This window comes from Vipera berus (assembly GCF_964194415.1).
Source record: "Vipera berus genome assembly, chromosome: 8".
In the NCBI taxonomy this organism is placed as follows: domain Eukaryota; kingdom Metazoa; phylum Chordata; class Lepidosauria; order Squamata; family Viperidae; genus Vipera; species Vipera berus.
Genome location: NC_138211.1, coordinates 7,524,243 through 7,544,574, shown reverse-complemented (window position 1 = coordinate 7,544,574; position 20,332 = coordinate 7,524,243). Strand labels below are relative to the sequence as shown.

General features: G+C 41.1%; 1 protein-coding gene across 1 annotated transcript; it reads left to right on the top strand.

The window, feature by feature from the left end:
* Positions 1–228: 228 nt before the first annotated feature.
* On the top strand, positions 229–5,486 carry KCNJ5 (potassium inwardly rectifying channel subfamily J member 5; the record flags this gene model as incomplete). The annotated part of the gene is made up of 2 exons (XM_081333405.1): positions 229–1,171; positions 5,110–5,486. The coding sequence occupies exons 1-2, from the start codon at positions 232–234 to the stop codon at positions 5,484–5,486; spliced, it is 1,317 nt and encodes a 438-aa protein (XP_081189531.1). The 5' UTR covers positions 229–231.
* Positions 5,487–20,332: the final 14,846 nt, after the last annotated feature.

Below are 20,332 nucleotides of genomic sequence, written 5' to 3'. Positions count from 1 at the left end.
GTAAGTGCCCATGAAAATGTACTATAATCGCCTGAAAACACTCATCGAAAGATTTGGATCTACTTCCCCTGAACTGCTATTCTGCAAATGGTTGGGATGTCAGTTCCCATCATTATCAGCCCACGTGGCTTGTAGTCACAAATATCAAGAGACAAGTAGGTTGAGGAAAACAATTCTACTTATTCTAATAAGTTAGTAAAGTTTTTTTTTCCCCTGTTCTGTAGCCCAACCATGGCTGGAGATTCAAGAATCTTCATGAATCAAGATATGGAAATTGGTGTCACCCCCAGAGAACAAAAGAAGATTCCCAAACAAGCCCGGGATGATGTCCCCATTGCCACGGACCGAACACGTCTTTTGGTAGCTGAAAACAAGAAACCCCGCCAGAGATACATGGAAAAAACGGGCAAGTGCAACGTTCATCATGGAAATGTCCACGAAACCTACCGATATCTCAGTGATCTTTTCACCACTTTGGTGGATCTCAAATGGCGCTTTAACCTGCTTGTGTTTACCATGGTCTACACCATCACTTGGTTGTTTTTTGGTTTCATTTGGTGGCTCATTGCCTATATCCGGGGAGATCTGGACCATGTGGAAGATGAAGATTGGATCCCTTGTGTGGACAACCTCAGTGGGTTTGTCTCCGCCTTTCTGTTTTCCATTGAGACCGAGACCACCATTGGTTATGGCCACAGGGTGATCACTGAAAAATGTCCTGAGGGCATCATACTGCTTTTAGTCCAAGCAATCCTGGGCTCCATAGTCAATGCTTTCATGGTGGGGTGCATGTTTGTGAAGATCAGCCAACCAAAGAAGAGGGCGGAGACCCTCATGTTCTCTAACAACGCTGTAATTTCAATGCGGGATGAGAAATTGTGTCTCATGTTCCGGGTTGGAGATCTAAGGAATTCCCACATTGTAGAGGCATCTATTCGAGCCAAGCTGATTAAATCCAAACAGACCAAAGAAGGGGAATTCATCCCCTTGAACCAAACGGACATCAACGTGGGATTTGACACAGGGGACGACAGGCTGTTCCTGGTATCCCCACTCATCATTTCACATGAAATCAATGAGAAAAGCCCCTTCTGGGAGATGTCACGTGCCCAGTTGGAGAAGGAAGAGTTTGAAATTGTTGTCATTTTAGAAGGGATGGTGGAAGCAACAGGTAAGCCTTCAGAGGGTGGGTGCTATTTTTCCTAAAGGTGATGTCAAACATTCAGATGCTAAAGGAGGCAACGTTTGATAACTTGTAAAGATATGAGCCCATGTAGTATGGTTTTCCATTTCCATTATTTTAAGATTCTGGAAGCTGGGAGGCATCGCTACCATTCATTAATGAACTAATACATTTTACTTTTGTTACCTTTGCTAATGTAGTTCTAGGTATTCATGATCCTAAACAGATAACCCATAATTTCATAGCAGGAATAATGTGAAGAACATTCTTTGTTGGCCATGCATGCATTACTGAACTGAAATTTAATTTAATGGATTAGCCCGTGTATTGGTCGGTGAAGACCAAACAATCTTTAGGATGAGCTATAATATACATCTGTTTGTGAGTAACGTAGAACCATCTCATGACCTCTATTTTAAACAGGATGCTAAAATAAATTAGCCATTTATTCAACAAAGATGTTCATAACTCAGCCCTTCAAAAATGGTTTTTTCGCAACTCAGTATTGCTTTGTTGGATGTGGGTCTTGCAGTCATAAAGAGGTTAATGTTATGTCCAAATCAGTTACCTTTATTTCTTTGGCATTCTGGAGTATTAATAAAACATTTGTCTACTGATGACATTAATTGCAGATTCTGTCTTTGACATTTGCTGGAATCAGCTTGGGCTGCCTTTTCTTTGCTGATGAGAGATTAAACTATGGACTCCTCTTAGCAATCCTGACAGCTGTTTCTCTTTTTGTTTGGTGAAACCATTTTAATCTTGGTTTTCTTCTGGGTGATTTTTAAAACCTTCATTATCTGAAAGTGTTGGATGATTCTTTGTCCAGGGATATAGAAGCAGATGATACCACTCTAATGGCAGAAAGTGAAGGAGAACTAAAGAGCCTCTTGTTGCGGGTGAAGAAGGAGACTGCAAAACTTGGGTTGAAACTTAACATTAAGAAAACCAAGATCATGGCATCCGGCCCTCTCAATTCCTGGCAAATAGATGGGGAAGAAATGGAGGTAGTGACAGATTTTATTTTCCTGGGCTCCAAGATCACTGCAGATGGGGACTGTAGTCAAGAAATTAAAAGACGCTTGCTCCTGGGGAGGAAAGCCATGGCAAATCTAGACAGCACACTAAAAAGCAGAGATATCACCCTGTCAACAAAAGTGCGTATAGTCAAGGCTATGGTCTTCCCAGTTGCAATGTATGGCAGTGAAAGTTGGACCATAAAAAAGTCTGAGCGCCAAAGAATTGAGGCCTTTGAACTATGGTGCTGGAGAAGACTCCTGCGAGTCCCTTGGACTGCAAGGCGATCAAACCGGTCAGTCCTAGAGGAGATCAACCCTGACTGCTCTTTAGAAGGCCAGATCCTAAAGCTAAAACTCAAATACTTTGGCCACCTAATGAGAAGAAAGGACTCACTGGAGAAGAGCCTCATGCTGGGAAAGATTGAGGGCAATAGAAGAAGGGGACGACAGAGAATGAGGTGGCTGGATGGAGTCCCTGAAGCAGTAGGCGTGAGCTTAAATGGGCTCCAGAAGATGGTAGAGGACAGGAAGGCCTGGAGGAACGTTGTCCATGGGGTCATGATGGGTCGGACATGACTTCGCAGCTAACAACAACAACAACATAGAAGCAGTAGTAGGTCTAACTTGGAAATGAAGTACTATCCTGTTTCAAAAAAAGAATATCTTATTTTCCTTTATTTGTAAATCTAATAAAACAATTCTCTGAAATGTTGTTGATCCAGAACGAATAGTAGCCGAGGAATCAAGGTGTTTCTTGGGGGACTTCCTTTACATTTTTCTATTGGTCATCAAGACTTAAACCATGGTTGGGTGTCAGTATTTTGGTTTTTGCAGAAGTCAGTTCAGGACAGCTTTCAATGCAAACAATGATCCTATGGAAATACCTCCATCCCGTGATGTCGGTATGTCAGAGATCAGAATAAAAAAACAACCCTTAAATTAATCTTGGCAGATTCATTTTCTAATTTTGCTATTCAGAACCTGCTTTCTCAAATCTGCCCTTCGTGTTTTTGAAGTGTAATTGGAAAGAAGGCTTTCCAGGCTACTTAAATGAATGTGTAATCATAAGCTGAACGAAAGCCGAAGTCTTATGTAATTTACCCAGGAGAAAATCGCATTGGATTCACTGGGATTTACCTTGGAGTGAAAAATGTGTTGCGCCGTATTGAGGACTGTTAAGTCACTTACCGGATCATTTCTGTGTGACAATTACTCCCTCTTAAGAACTTTGCACAGGCTGTCTATCCCTTGAAGATCATTTTACGTGAGAAGCTGGATCTGAATGTCAGCAGATAGGACGATCTGCCAAATATCTGACGAGCCAAAGAATGTTTGGAGATTTCAGTGAAGGCAAATTTTCAAAGCTTTGTTGTGGAATATTTAGATGGACTCAAAACCCATGGTCCTTTGGAATATTGACACCTTCTAACAAAGTCTGTGTAGGTGTGGGTTCACATTTGATGACATCACTTTACTTCAGGGTTCCCCAGGAAATAGAAGAGCCCTTACTACAAAGGGGAAAAAAGACATTATACAGGTAATCCTCGGTTTACAACAGTTCATTTATTGACCATTAAAAGTTACAATGGTGCTGAAAAAAGTGATTTATGACCATTTTTGACACTTATGACCATTGCAGCATCCCCACGATCACATGATCAAAATTCAGATGCTTGGCAATTGGCTCAGATTTACAACGGTTGCAGGGTCCCAAGGTCACATGATCCCCTTTTGCGACCTTCCGACAAGCAAAATCAATGGGGGAGCGAGATTCAATTAACTACCGGGTTACTAACTTATCAACTGAAGTGATTCACTTAACAACTGTGGCCAGAAAGGTCGTAAAACGGGTCAAAACTCACTTTTAACAAATGTCTCACTTAACAATGGAAACATTGGGCTCAATTTTGGCCGTAAGTCGAGGACTGCCTGTAAAAGCAAAATAATAAAACAAACAAAAAAGAAAAACCAGAGAGGCTGTGTGGCCAGTATGTGCTCCACTTTGTCTAAGTTATTTTTTTTTGTCTAAGTTATTTGCTCCAATTCGTCTGAGTTACATAATGAATGCATTGGCTGATTCAATTATAGAACATTAAAAAGTATAATTTGGGGGCAGCTATTGCTCGCTTTTCTTCAAGCTTTCAGAACATTCTTTGTTGACAATTGGCCACTCACAGATTTATGGCTTTTAATTTTCAAACGACGGCCTTGAAACACAGACTTTTGGTAAGGCTTTTACCCCATGGAGGATTTCTTTTGATTGCAAAGGAAAGCAAACCCGAATCGGTTTTATAATACAGCAAGGCCCTCACTATGAGTTTGCCTGCCTCATGTCACGGGCAAAGAATCAGGATCAAATGTGAAGTTCCAATTAAGCTAATTTATTGCTCTTGCCTATAGACAAGAATCTAGTCAACTAATGCTCAGTGCTAAGCTAGATAAGAATTAACAGAATTCAAGAGGGGTTGGACACAGGACATCGGGAACATATTATGTTCCCAAAGTCCTGTGACCAACCCCTCTTGAATTCTGTTAATTCTAGGCCGATTCCCCTCTTGACTCCACCCACAGCCTCTTTCTGTCCTTTTTCTTCACCTTGCTGTTACTATGGCAAGACTCATAGGCATCTTCCCCTCTCCCCCAATTCGGTCACGTCCGATTCTTGAAGACTGGACCCTGAGGTTTTCTTTGCAAGGATCTTCAGAAGTAGTTTGCTACTGACTCCTTACCTGTTAAACTTGCCAAGTTTGAGAAAGAGTGGTAAAATGTTTTGGTTCAAGTATAGAAGAAAAAAGTCATCGATCTGGACATTATATTTTCCCATTGTAGCATCAGAGAAGGCCATGCTTTTAGTATTCACTAAAATCTACTGAATCTCTGTTTTTGTTTATTTATTCTGTCTTACAGGGATGACTTGCCAGGCTCGGAGCTCCTACATGGACAAAGAAGTGCTTTGGGGGCACCGCTTCACCCCTGTCCTTACCCTAGAGAAGGACTTTTATGAGGTTGACTACAACAGTTTTCATAACACGTATGAAACCAATACACCTTCTTGCTGTGCCAAAGAACTGGCTGAGTCTTTCAGAGAAGGACCGCTACTCAGCCACCTATCAACCACGAACCTCCTGAATGGAGTGGAAACCAAAGAAGCAGAAGAGGAGAAAGAACAGCGGGAAGGGATGGAGAAAGAAGACCATAGAAACGAAGGCCTAGAGGCAATCGAACTGAACGGAAACAATGGAACAGCAGGAGAGGTGAAGGAGAGCCTGTTTCTAGAACATTAAGACTTGATGATGATAGGAAATTCAGATTCCCTTGCCACAGAAGGGGCAGAAGAAGAAATGGGACCTCCTAAGTCTAGAAGATAATGTTCTCACTCGCGTGGATATTATTGGATTGAGCTGTACCTTTCCATGCAATTTGAGTTTCTCCAACTCCATCCTGGAGATTACTGTAAGGATTTTACTCACCGTTTTGAGGACACATTAAAACTAACCAGCTTAAGGAAATGGAATGGCAGTGTAGATGATCACATATCTTGAAGCTGGTTGGTTTTTCTGTTTCTTGCAATGTGCATCTTTTGCACATTTTGAAAGGAAGAAATGGAAATTCGATGGAACAAATGTAGCTATGGGGGTTTCTCCCCCCTCCCCGCTTAATTTATTGGAAATGCTAATTGATGAATAAAAAGAGGGAAAGGATAATGGGGTCAGGAACAGGCCTTGTGTGTTTGGCCAAATGTCTGTTGTAACTTTCTGTGTGATAGGATGTAGATGTGATTATTTAGTTTTGAGGGTTCTGTCTACTGTGAATTCAGCTAAAATATGAAAGAATATCATTTAGTGCAGGAAAGGAATTATATTTTCTGATCTGAAGTATTAGGGGTTTGGTTTTTGTGAGAGTGAAACAAGGACTATTCATGTAGTAGCTTCAAATGAATAAGGAACTCAATGGCCAACTGGCTTTTGGATTGTCTAAAGGACGTTTTAAAGAAGGTTTCTTATTTCTTACATTTCTACCCTGCCTTAACCCCAGGTATTCAAACTAGCATCCATAACATGTCCTCCTTCAACAATTCCACAGACACTTTCATCTACCTTCTGGACTGGCAGGAGAGGGAAAGAGAGAGGGAGGGAGAGGGGGGAGGGAGAGGGAGGGAGAGAGAGAGAGGGAAAGAGAGAGGGAGAGGGGGGAGGGGGAGAGAGGGAGAGGGAAAGAGAGAGGGAGAGGGGGAGGGGGAGGGGGAGAGAGGGAGAGGGAAAGAGGGGGACAGAGGGAGAGAGGGAGAGAGAGGGAGAGAAGGGGAAAGAGGGAGGGAGAGGGAGAGAGTGGAGAGAGAGAGGGAGGGAGAGAGAGAGGGAAAGAGAGAGGGAGGGGGAGAGAGGGAGAGGGAAAGAGAAAGGGAGAGGGGGGAGGGAGAGGGAAAGAGAGAGGGAGAGGGGGGAGGGAGAGGGGGAGGGAGAGAGTGGAGAGAGAGAGGGAGGGAGGGAGAGGGGGAGAGAGGGAGAGGGAAAGAGAGAGGGGGGAGGGAGATGGGGAGGGAGAGAGGGGGAGAGGGAGAGAGAAGGGGACAGAGGGGGACAGAGAGAGGGAAAGAGAGAGGGAGAGAGGGAGGGAGAGAGAGGGGTAGAGAGAAAGAGAGGGAGAAAGGGAGAGGGAGGGAGGGAGGGAGGGAGGGAGGGAGAGAAAGAGAGATTCCAAAATCACAAAGTCGCTGAAGCTGTACCTGAACCACAAAATGAGGGTTTAAATGAAATGATCAAATCTAGTTTCCAAGATTTATATTTTATTATGTTAATTGTAATGTTAATGCATTTAAATATAATTAATCTTAGGTTTACTCATCATATCTACAGTATGTTGACCAGATTGTCAGAGCACTGCATTGTAAGAGGAAGGCATCAGCTATCTTAGGAAAGCGTAAGGTTGATATAAGACCTCTCCCCCAATTAATCAATTTCTTTTTAGTCCACTCAGGATAAGACTCATAATCAGATCCTAACCCATTATTGGGGAGGCAGGTAGGAAAGGTCTGAAATGGTGGGAACTGGACGACTAGAATAAAAAAGGTGAACAGCAACACATGCCCTGTACCATCTGTTAAAAAAAAAAAACCTCCGACTGCTTTGATGCAATTTCTTTCTTGCATTTCTCAACAGACCAGTGTGGTACATGGTCCTTTTACAGCAAAGATTTCGAAGTGGGGAGAACTTCCTTGCAGTTACTTTGTAAAAAAATAAAAATAAAGACTGAACTGGACTTTGAATGAACTTTTGTGTCTATCAAATTCGTCCTGCTGTCCACAACACTCTTCTGGTGTCTCCTATGATTTTGTGGTCTTTTCCCAAATCCCGATATTCATATTATTTTTCAGAGGCATCCATCCAGTCATCTAGTATCATACAGTACCTCCTTTGAACAAAAGGACACTGTCATTGCAAACAAGATAGAACTGTATGGATATATGCTGCTGGTAGTTGTAGAAATAAGAGGCCAAGAAAGCTGAATGAAATTTCACCCACTAAGAACTTTCTCACACCCTTGAATGCGCCCAGCATTGAGTTCCCAAAAAGGGACCACAATACATATTTCCAGGGCTTTTTTTCCTCCTAGAACGCTCAGAACGGAGTTCCGGCACCTTTTTTGGATGGAACCTTGTAGGGTAGGCAAGGCGGGTTGTATGACATGTGTGAGTTCCGGCACCTTTTTCTTTTACAAAAAAGCACTGCATATTTCTATCCATATTTTGGCTCTGAATGTGACTGCTAATTTTGTTTTCACTTGCCTTCAAGGATAAAGAAAACCAGACTGTGTTTGCTCAGATGCAGCTTGGATGTTCACGTATTTATTTCCCTCTTTGCTTCCCCCTTCTGTTCCCACCTTGTCATGTTGCCCTTGGTCTGCTCCAGTCAAATTCAGGTGTTTTTCTTTGTTCGAAGTTCAACCCGCACGAGTGGAATCCAAAATCTGTCTGGAATCATGGAGGGACAACAGAGAGTTGGTGAAAGGGAATAAGAATAATATAGAATTGAACAATTTAAAAATAATAGGCAAGTTTCTCAGGCCAGCAGAACCCATTTTTTTTTAAAAAAATAGCAGATTAAAATTATGATAGATTAAAAACTGAGGTTCCCAATGGCTTTCCAAGGGAATCCGCAGGTCCAATAAGATTTTTTTTTTCATAGAGAGACAGGTTGGATTATTATTATTTTTTCAAAACTTTCAGAAAGTTTTCTTAACTTTTGGCTAGAGAGACTGGCTCCATTTTAATTCTTTCCTTCGTGGAAGGAGGAGAGCTAACCCTCTTTGCCATGATTTAGGACTTTGGGGATAATCTCATTTTTTATGGAAGTACCACAACAGAATGTTATCAGCATTCTACTGATGGTGTCGCCGGGTTTTCAAAATTTCACAACAGCCATATTGACGGTTTGAGATACTGAAAGCTTTGTTTCAAGATGCAAAGATTTAAACTCTTTGCATTGAGAGACACTGAAAAATGATTCAACCGGCCTTATATCTGTGCCTTTTTCTATAGAATGGGACAATCCAGTCTTCATATGAAGATATATCCTTTGTTTTGGTAAGCAAATGCCTTGGTAAGACCACACTTGGAATATTGTATCCAGTTCTGGTCATCACGGTATAAAAAAGATGTTGAGACTCTAGAAAGAGTGCAGAGAAGAGTAACAAGGATGATTATGGGACTGGAGGCTAAAAGATTGCAGGAATTGGATATATCTAGTTTAATTATAAGGAGGACTAGGGCTGGCATGATAGCAGTGTTCCAATATCTAAAGGGCTGCCCCAAGGAAGAGGGGATCATCCTATTCTGCAAAGCACCCAAGGGTAGGACAAGAAGCAATGGATGGAAACAAATCAAGGAGAGATACAACCTAGAACTAAGGAGAAATTTCCTGACAGTTAGAACAATTAATCAGTGGAACAACTTGCCTCCAGAAGGTGTGAGTGTTCCAAGATTGGAGGTTTTTAAGAACAGATTGGACAACCATTTGTCTGAAAGGGTAATAGGGTTTCCTGCCTGAGCAGGTTGGACTAGAAGACCTCCAAGGTCCCTTCCAATACTGTTAGTCTGTTATTCTGCTATAGCTAATTCTAAATACAGAATGTCCTTCTTACTTCCCCAGATACTATACTTCTCACTGCTTCTTATCACCCATGTATTATTTAGCATTTTCATTAGCAACAGGAACACCGAACCACAGAGATGAGGCTACAGCAAATCTTATTTGTGCTGGAAAAATAAGGAATATCCGATTAGAAGCTTCCTTTGCTATGTTGCTGGTAGAATCTGGAGCCAACAGGACGGCAAAAGATGACACGTCGTCAGAAGAGACAAAAGCCATAGTTTGGCATGTGGTTGGGAGGTTAAATTAATTAAGAAGCGAGGAAAATTTAAAAGCTTTCAAGTTATTTATAACGGCATCTCCACTGCCGAAAATCAAGGTCGTATGAAAGAGAATCAAAGTGTAGGAGCTGGGCTGTCCTTGCTTCTTTGCAAACAAGGTGAAACAAGCATACGTTCATCCAAATCAAAATGCATGTGAGGCAGTAAGAACAAGTCAATGGCACTCATAGAACCGAGCTGATCCTAGAGAGGAAATTTGCACCTCTGGGTCAAGATGATGAACAACCCTTAGCGTGTGGGCCATATGATTCACTAAAAAAAACCTGCCAGCAAATTCTTTTCATCAATTTTCTCCTTCAATTATATATATCTAATGAGATCCCCCTCTTAAAGGCTGCTGAAGCTCAGATTTAACATTTGTCACATTGCAGCTAGATTTACACAACCCCTTGAGGATTTGGGGGAGCTGGGCATATTATTTTATTTTAAATAATGCAATAAAAATGTGGATTAATGGTTCAAGTTTAGTGAATTGTTTGGCCTCAGCCACTGTGGCTGTAATATAAATCACCCTGTTTTATGAACCTGGCTAATTCTGGGTCAGTTAATAGAACAAGAGTAAGCAGAACACAGATTGGTAGAACATGTAAACTCATGGTTCCTTTACAAAGAGTTTGTGGATTTAAAGTTGTCCCAATGGCTCTTGTTCATGAGGCAACTGGACTTTCTTGTTTTTCCTTTGAAGATGTTGCACTTCTCATCCAAGAAGCTTCTGAAGATGAATGAGAAGTGGAACATCTTCAGAGAAAAAACAAGGAAGTCCGGTTGCCTGGTGACCAAGCGCCTTTGGGATAACTATGACCTAAATGACTGAGAATCTCCATAGATATGTGGATTTAAAGGTGAATATGACACCAATAGGGATGCGGTGGCTCAGTGGGTTAGGACGCTGAGCTTGTCAATCAGAAGGTCGATCAGAAGGTCGACAGTTTGGCGGGTCGAATCCTGAGTGCCGCGTAACAGAGTGAGTGCCTGTTACTCGTCCCAGCTTCTGCCAACCCACCGTAGCAGTTCGAAAGCACGTAAAAAATGCAAGTAGAAAAATAGGGACCACTGCGGTGGGAAGGTAACAGTGTTCCATGCACCTTTGGCATCTAGCCATGCCGGCCACATGACCACGGAGACGTCCTCAGACAAGCGCTGGCTCTTTGGCTTTGAAACGGAGATGAGCACCGAAACGACTAGCACGCATGTGCGGGGGAACCTTTACCTTTACCTATGACACCAATGTAAGCTTTCTTTGCTTGTGCTTCTCTCATAAGGTGCAAAGGAGTATCTTTCCTACTTTCCTACCAATGAAGCCTCTCTGGATTCATGTCTACCCTTAGCAATGGATACATATAAATTCCAAATTTTCGTTTTTTTTTCCTGTGGGGGAACATTCACGCTTAACATTATTTTTAAACCAAGCATGTTCTAAGTGAACATGAAAGGTGTATTTAAAGGTGTTAAAGCCACACAGATGAACTCATCACGGTCGTGACTGGTTTGCTTTCACCACCGAATGAGTTGAAGCTCATCCTGTGTGCTTGAAAATGCCCTTGAATTGCTTTTCAACCAAGTATTCATATTCCTGCCTACCAAGTTACAATAAATTATTGCCAACAGGATCCAAATGTTGCACTTTCATGGTATCGACCGACACATTCATCAACTCCAACTTCAGCGACAGATTTAAAAGCCTCCATCCCTAGAAAATTGATTAAGCTCAGATTACAGGTGCTCTGTAAATGGCCTAGAGATTAACTGACTCCCATCTCCCTGCGCCAAATGAAAAAAAAAGAGTTCAAAATCAAATAGTCCTTTTTGGATGGCAATTCAAGCCAGCTGTCATTTGTGATTTCAGAGCAATCCATCACAATTTTTTCTAGCAAAAGAAAATGTCACCGTGTTCTGCTGTAATCAAGGTCAAAGTCATTTCAAATGGAATGTGACTGGGCTCTTTTTTAAAAAAAAATCTACTCTGTACCTCCATTTATATGCCTGGGTGGGATGTAGATGAAATAAATATATCAATCATATATTTATTATATAGTCACTTGTATATAAAAAGAGAACAAATTGCATTCCTCTCTTGCAGTGATGACAATACCTAGTTGGGTAATGAAAAAAAAACAAGTTAAGAAAGTGTCAAGAATCCCACACTTCAACCCTGAGATACAAATATTTTTTGATGTATGAATCAATATACATTTCTTTCCCCTGCTTAAAATATAGGAAATCTGACGGCAATAGGTCTAAATGCAATTTTGAGGGGGGGAAAACCCATTTAGTCTCTTTCTTATCCGAGTCTATACATTTAATCATCTCATTCTCTGGCACTAAAATTCAGAGCAAGGTTTCCTACCTCAAAAATCTGTGTGTTCTTTACCTAGATTTTCCTAAAGAGTAAATTTAAAAAAACAAAACAGCGTTATCACTTTTCTCAGGTCCTTAACTAACAACTAGCCTAGGGTAGGCAGGGCTTGTCTTTGCGGTTTCTAGCAAACTGCAACAGATTTTTCAATTCCTCAAATCGTAAAGCTGAGCTCAAAGTGTCAGACATGTTTATTGCTTGTATATATAAAGGCATCACTATCTTTAATTAAACTTTTTTTTCTGGCTTAGATACAACCTTGCATTTAACATTGATTTCCTGTCTGCTGATTTATTTATTTCTGCTAGATCTCTTCTCAGTTTTGACCTCTTTTGTCTCCCTGAAGCTTGATTATAGGAGACTATTCCTACATTTCTTTCAATGGTTTGTCACATTTCTTTCAATGGTTTGTCACATTTTTATCAACAAATTTCAAAGGGCCCGACTAGGTATGCAACCTTCAAATTGTTGCTCTTCTCTGTACCCTTTCTAGAGTCTCGACATCTTTTTTACATCGTGGTGACCAAAACTGGATGCAGTATTCCAGGTGTGGCCTTACCAAAGCATTGTAAAGTGGTATTAGTACTTCACTTGATCTTGATTCTATCCCTCTGTTAATGCAGCCTAGCACTGTGTTGGTATCCTCTTTGGACTACTAAAATTGACATGGGATTGCCTTTGAAAAGGGACTAGACATTTAACTGGGACAGAAAGCTTTGGCCAGTGATAGGAAGCAAGTGCTGAAGTTACTATTACTGTAACTTCACTAAATAGGTTTGATTAATCAGGCTATCTTTTCCATAATCTAAATTTAATTGTCAAATATAAGTGAGGAATTAATTAAAGCTGCTAATCCAGATAGATAGATAGATAGATAGATAGATAGATAGATAGATAGATAGATAGATAGATGATATAGATATTCAATTATGCAAAAGCAAATTATAATTTAACATGCTGTGTAACCTCAATTATACGATAGATGAATCAACTGTCAGGTCTTTAAAGGGGTTGCACAAGCAAAAGGCTTGATGCATTAAATCACTAATAAATGAGGCTTTGAATAGAAAGGGGAAATTAAAATAAAGTCTTCTGAAGTATATTTATGTACTTCCTCTTTTATCATGGAAAGTCAAGGGTGGCTTATGCAATATCTGTAGGCACTTAATTGGCAAGTCAGAGATTGAACACAATAGAGTTTTGCCTTGCTCATAACATGTTTATTATTGTTTTCATGGCTGTCTGCAACAGCTACTAATTTACTTTGCTACAGCAGCTGCTAGGGCTTGTTTGTGTAACATCATACACTATACAGACTCATGTAAACTTTCTGATTAGTACTGCAAAGGAGCAACACTGACACAAATGCACAAATACAGACAATGCCTTCCATTCTGATTGATATTTTCAGGAGAATGAAACCAGTCTGCAATTCCTACCATTTTCCATGTTTGTGAGCTTAGCATCTCTGTATAGCTGAGATTTCCCTCACCCACCTAAGAAGAAGCAAACTGGAATGGGGGAGGAGAATCAGAGTGGATATTGCCTCCACCAAATTTTGTCATAAACCTGGTGGCAGCAGAAATCCAATGATAAAACTAATTTAATACTATAGGATTCCTGACTGCCAACTCTTTCGATTAGAAGGTGAGACTAATATATGTAGGGTGTTGCAGAGTAGAGCAGGTTTTATAGCACAGTCCTGAGACCTGCAAAGAAGCAGTTATTTTCAAGAAATATTTGCTGGAAAATTATTACGTAGCGTGGCAGTTTGGGTGGTTTTTCCTTCCCACTCAATATAATCCTTCAGAATTCCATGTTAGGACTAAACAGAGCCGTAGCCAGTGATGGCTAGGTCTAGGACCATTTTCTCTGGATTTTCCCTCTCCCCTAAAATGTCACCATGTCAAGTTCTTACTTTTTCCCCATCGCTTCTTTTCAAAAGAGAAAGAGAAAGGAGCCTGACATTGTGATAACCAAGAGTGACAGAGAACCAATAAAGGAGAATATTTGTATCTCAGGATTGAAATGAGGGGGGCTGTTTGACGCTCTCTCTGAGCTTGATTGTTTTCTGGAAGACATTTCATTACCCAGCTAGGTAACATCATCAGTGCTAATAAGGAATGGGATTTGCTCTCACTTTATATTTAGGGAAGAGACAGAGAAGCCTCATGTCATGCTGGTTTGTTTGAATATATTCCCAGATGGTCACTTGTTCTCAATCAACTCAATTTCCCAGTTCTTCACAAATCAAGCACGTTGGTTTTGGACACGTTCAAAGAAACATTCTTTGGATATCAACATGAAGATGGTCTAGTGAGGATCGCTGGAAGACTTTGAGGTGTTAACAGGACTGCTGGTCTTCCGTTTCTTTCACCCTTCTTATCAGACCATGTGTTTCCTAAATTGGAAAGTCCTTCACAGCTCTGCTGGAAGGTGCAAAGAGGAGTCAAGAGCAAATTAAGTGTGAACAAGAAGGCACCAGCCAAACTTTCCACAAGTATTAAATCCCAGTAAAAAGATAGATACAGGGAGGTCTAGGTTGCAAATGTCAAAGACATTCAACTCTACTTTGGGTCTCTTGAGAACTTTTAAGATGGGATGCACAATCCTCTTAAGTCCAGCACTACAACTTTCTTTCAATAATGTGCTCGGTGCTCATTGCAATGCATTATTGAAGTTGGAGCAAAAGAAGTGAGTGGGTTCAGGGGAATCACTAAAATTGATTTGAATGGGGTTAACGTGAAGTCCAGTGAACAGCCCTCCTGTATATTTTACCACTTTCTATCCCATTAAAAAATTTGGAGGAGAAAACGGAGGATTTGGGATTAAATTGATTAAAAGACCATGACATTGGTTAATTTCTTGAAGGGAGCTGTTACATGATTTATTTATTTATTTATTTATTTATTTATTTATTTATTTATTTATTTATTTATTTATTTATTTATTTATTTATTATATTTGTATACCGCCCTTCTCCCGAAGGAGAGAAGGACTTGTGGACTTCAACTCCCAGAATTCCTCAGCCAGGCACACTGGTTGAGGAATTCTGGGAGTTGAAGTCGACAAATCATAAAGGAGCCAAGTTTGAAGACCCCTGCTCTAGAGAAAGCTTGGCCAAAACAGAGTGTTCCAGATGATAGATGAGGGCTCATGAGTGCAGTGCTGTTAGGCTCACACGGACTACTCCATTTATCTCAGCTGGGCAGTTTTGATTTAGCATTGATGGTTGTCTGGATAAGATTAGCAATAAAATATCAAATTAGCTTTTGGTGTTGTGGGTTGAAGTCAGAGAAGTGCTGCACACAAGTACTGGATCCTGCCAGGGAGGGAAGGAAGGAAGGAAGGAAGGAAGGAAGGCCAACAAACAAAAAATAAGGCTCTTTGTTCAAGCTACACTTGCTACACTGCTGTGCAAAATCCTTCTGATCAAGATATATCCTGGGACAGAAAAGTCTCTGTGGGAATGAGGTTTACTCTCGGTGCATTTTCCAAGCAGATGGTTCTCTTCCTCCACCCAGCATCTGAACCTTTACTCTACCAGGGGAGAAAGGAGCTGTACCTAGAGATGAATGGCAGCAGGCAAAGGAGAACATTGATGATGGAAGAAGAAAGCAAGGGAGGGAGGAAGCTCCCTGCTAAAAAACCAAAATGCCTGCAGGAGCCCTGGGGAAGCTGTGCATCCATTTAGGCTTGTTCTACAGGCTGTTTATTTCGGAAAGCAGCAGCTGAGCTTTGATCCCAGGTGACCAAAGCGGAGGAATGAACTTCCTGTTCTGGTTTCCTGGGATACCGAGTGAGTTTCAAAGCTATAAAACAAACTTCCATTAAAGAAAAAAAAAGCAGCGTCTAGCCCATGGCATCTGGTCCTGCACAAGGTGTGCCATATACTCAGAGCTGTTTTGTGATAATTGACCGAGGGTGCGTTTAGTCATAGTACAGGTTGTCCTTCTATAAGCGGGTCTAAAATCAAAGCCCATCTGGAATCGTTAGCTGAGGGTTGCAAACATTCTGTCTGATGGAGAATATTTGGAAGCCTACAGGGTGCATAGACAGTTTTATTTTGCGCAGTCTTATTTCTCTTTTATCCCGGCCTTGCCCATCCTCCTAAAGAGGCGTGTAGTGATGTTCTCTGATTATTTAAGAACAGGGAAATCTTGGAAGAAGGATAGTTTGCCTACCATAGAAGAATGGGTGTTTAAAGTATCGAATCTTGCAGAAATGTCTAAGATTTCTGCCTATTTGAAGGATCATTCACAAGAAAGATATATTTCAGTTTGGAGGAGATGGATAGATTATATTCAGAATAAATATGGGACTAAAAAGTTCCATTTAGCTTATGAGTAGATTTTAGAGGGATATTGTTATTAATTTTAGTGTAAGTACTTTGTATGTATCTATGTTAAAGGGGAGTTAAAGCACATTATGAATTTGGTTAATTTTATATTATGGATAATTTTTAGTTAGAATATGATTATTATATCTATAACCCTGTATTTAGCTCTGGGAAGCGGAGGGGGGAAGGGGGGTGGTTTGGGGTGGGTGGGTTTTGGGGATATGTATTTTAAAAAAATGTTTTTGTAAAACTCTTTAATAAAAAAACAAGAACAGGGAAATCTTTGGCTGACAGGCTGGCTAGGGAAAATACCAGAGTGGATTGATAGCCCTTGCTAAGGCATATTGCCTTTTTATTTAATGTGTTGAGCAAAGCTAGTCAGCGTTGGTTTTAAAGTCATGATTCATGACTAGCATTTTGTGTGAACCCAGCCACAAACTGTTACTCACAGTTTATAGCTTAGCATGATGTGTCTATCCAGCAGAACCTAGCACGGTGCGGAACGGACAAATGGGAAGGAAACTAGGCGCGTGACGTAAAGACAAGAACACGGGGGTCCAATGGTGCACAAGGGTGGAGTTATTTGGCAACGGACTCTTCCCAGAGATTGAAACCTGGACGAATGCCTTTCTTTCCCACCTTTGCAAAAATACAAAAACTGCCTGTTAAAAACCAAGGGAGGTGCAGAGGTCCCTCGAGGGGCAGAAAGCAGAAAGTAAATCGAGGCTGTGTTCTTGCAGATGCATTTTTCTCGTCCCTTCTTAATCTCTTGGCCCCGTCCATTTCAGAGGATAAAGCCGAGGGAGGAGGGATAGAAAAGACAATCAGCACAGAAATTGCTTTCTTCCCTCAAGAACAGGAACCGCTGTTTCTTGCCACTCTCTAATATATATGAGTACTGCTGATAACAGCCCTCTGCCAGTAGCCTTTGGATTAAATTGACACGCTGGGCTTTGGGGGGAGGTAGGAGAGTTTTTGTTCAGATTTGTGAAAACATATCCTCACAGTTTTGCTGCTAACTTCACCCAGTTTGAGAGTCCCAGGCCCCATCCTTGGTCTTCTTCTTGGGTTCAGAGGAGGAGTTGCTACATTCTTAAATTCAGGAGTCTATGGAGATTCTCAGTCATCCAGGTCGCGGTTGTCCCAAAGGTGCATTTTTTTCCAAAAGGCAACTCGGCTTTGTTTTTTTTTCCTTGAAGATGTTTTGTTTCCTAACCAAGAAGCTTCTTCAGCTCTGACTGAAGAAGAACTGAAGAAGCTTCTTGGATGAGATGTGAAACGTCTTCAAGGAAAGACAAAGTCCGGCTATCTTTTTTTTGGGGGGGGGGGAAAGCACCTTTGGGATTTAAATTCCGGTGATCCTCGATTTGCAACTGTTCGGTTAGTGACTGTTCGAAGTTACAAGGGCCGAGAAAAAAGTGAGTTTTGACTAGTCCTCATATTCACAACCATCACAGCGTCCCCACCGTCACACGATCAAAACCTGCACGCTTGGTGACCAGCATATATTTACAACAGTTGCAGCATCCTGTCAGCGTCATTTGCAACCTTCCAAGTCAGCTTTTGGCAAGCAAAGTCAATGGGGGAAGCCAGTTTTACTTGTGATTCATTTAACAGCTGCAGTGATTCACTTAACAACCATGGTAATAAAAGGTCGTAAAATCAGGCACAACTCATTTAAGAGCCTTGTTTAGCAATGGAAATTCTGGTCCTAATTGCAGGCATAAGTTGATGACTGCCTGTATGGAGGTGGCTGTTTGCACATAGTTCTAATGGGCAGGCTGACAGGTGCCCCAAATGGTTCAGAGGCACCTGATTGGCTATGCCAAAATACCCTGGGGTGGGGTGAGACACTGACACCAATTAGACACCTTTTTTGGCAGAATATTCATTAACAACCTAACACAGGTTTTTTAAAAAATGATTTTACCTTCCATATTTGACAGCTTGTATTAGCAACCTTTTCCCTGGGAGCCCAGAAATTGAAGTGACAGCATCATTTAAAAAGTATCCCCCCAAGCATCTTTAGCTGCCCTATTTCTGAGTCGTTTTTAAATATTTTTCCCTTTTCCTACCAGACTTTAGCATTAAACACTGAAAACCATTTGTAAATGGTAAAAAATAAAAATAAAACCCTGAAAAGACCAGGCTTCAAGGGAATTTTTAGCCTGGTTAAATCACTATCCGCTCTGAAGGTCTTTACAGAACAATAAGATAGCCAAGGACTTCCTTTAAAAAAAAAGAAAGAATGTGTAACAAAAGTCAAATATCTACAATATATTACATAGACACCGTCTACCAAATCCAGACAGCGAAATGAAATTCTTTGCCTTTTAGGGGAGAATATTACTGCTTAGATTCATCTATTAGTTACCATTTGCTTAAGGGCTTCTCGGAAAACTTAAAAGGCCTCTGTCACCCTTCTCCAAAATGCAACCTTATTTCAGTCATCGATTATTCCAGACAGGTTTAAGCCCACATCATTATGCTATTCCTGTCAATAATACCTAAATAAAAGAATCGCAGTGCAAAAGAATCAAGCACAAGGGACGTGAACGCTGCGATAAATTCACAGCATGCCAGAATAAAAGAGCCTTGGTGGAGCAGTGGGCTAATGCCTCCTTAAGTAACACCAGCTGCCTGCAATTAGTGCAGGTTCGCATCCCACCAGGCTCAAGGTTGACTCAGCCTTCCATCCTTCCGAGGTAGGTAAAATGAGGACCCAGATTGTTGGGGGCAATAAGCTGACTTTGTAATAATGCCTCTTGGGTGTGTGTGTGAAAGCCCTAACAAGCAGGCATATACATAGAATGAAGGCTACTGCTAAGCTTGTAAGCCGCCCTGAGTCTTCGGAGAAGGGCGGGATATAAATGTAATAAAAATAAAATAAAATAAATAAATAAAATAAATAAATAAAAACAATCTTGTTGAAAAAGGAGGAATCGAGATGGCGACACACAACCAGCTTCTGAAATAAGAATGTTGTTAATTTGGTTCTTGTTGTTACCAATGCATGTAGGCATGTGAGAACATATACTGTATGGTGTTTTTATTTGTTTGAACCCCACCTGGAGGTAAAATGAAATTTCAGTGGGATGAGTTCTTCCTTCAGGACAAGAATGAAATTATAGCTTATGTGGTTAAGGATTGGTTGTTCCCAGGAAGCCTGGGTTCAAGCCCCCTTGACTATAAGGTTTACATTTCTGCATTCTTGGACATATGCTGGATCAAAATAAAGCGACAATACAATCTCCTTCAGTCTCTTCCATTTCTGTTCTAATTAGCTCAATTGGCAAAGACAATGATTGGGAAAGTGACCTACATCATCCAGTTTTCTGTCCCTCAAAGCCAACCAGATCCTTTGGGGAATCTCTGAAGCAGGACGTGGATGTACTATGTCCAGCCCTACTAAGAAGGACGAGGAGTGACATAATAACAGTGTTCCAATATCTATGGGGCTGCCACAAAGAAGAGGGGCTCCAAAGTGCCTGAAGGCAGGACAAGAAGCAATGGATGGAAAAATAATCAAGGAGACAACCTACCCAGAACTAAGAAGACATTTCCTGATGGTTAGAACAGTTAATTCATCCATTCCAGCACATCCTACATGTGGCCATCATCTTTTTGCATGACTGGGAAAGTCGCCTATCTAATCCAGTTTTCTGTTACTACCCCCATCAGGACATGGGTGTGCTAGCATCTGTCACTTCAGGCCATCATCTTATTGCGGAATGAATGAATGAATGAATGAATGAATGAATGAATGAATGAATGAATCTTTATTGTCAAAGTACAACTATGTATACATTGAGATTAGCTGAGCCTCCCTTTGTGCTCCCAACCCCCAACACACAGTGACAACAAACCCTCCATCTTACTACACCATGTGAACCAACTACACCACACACCGGCCTCCCAAGTCAATTCTGCATAAAATTCACAAAAGTTATTTCTCATTCAAAAGCCTAACAGCCCACGGATAAAAGGTGTTTTTCAGCCTGTTGGT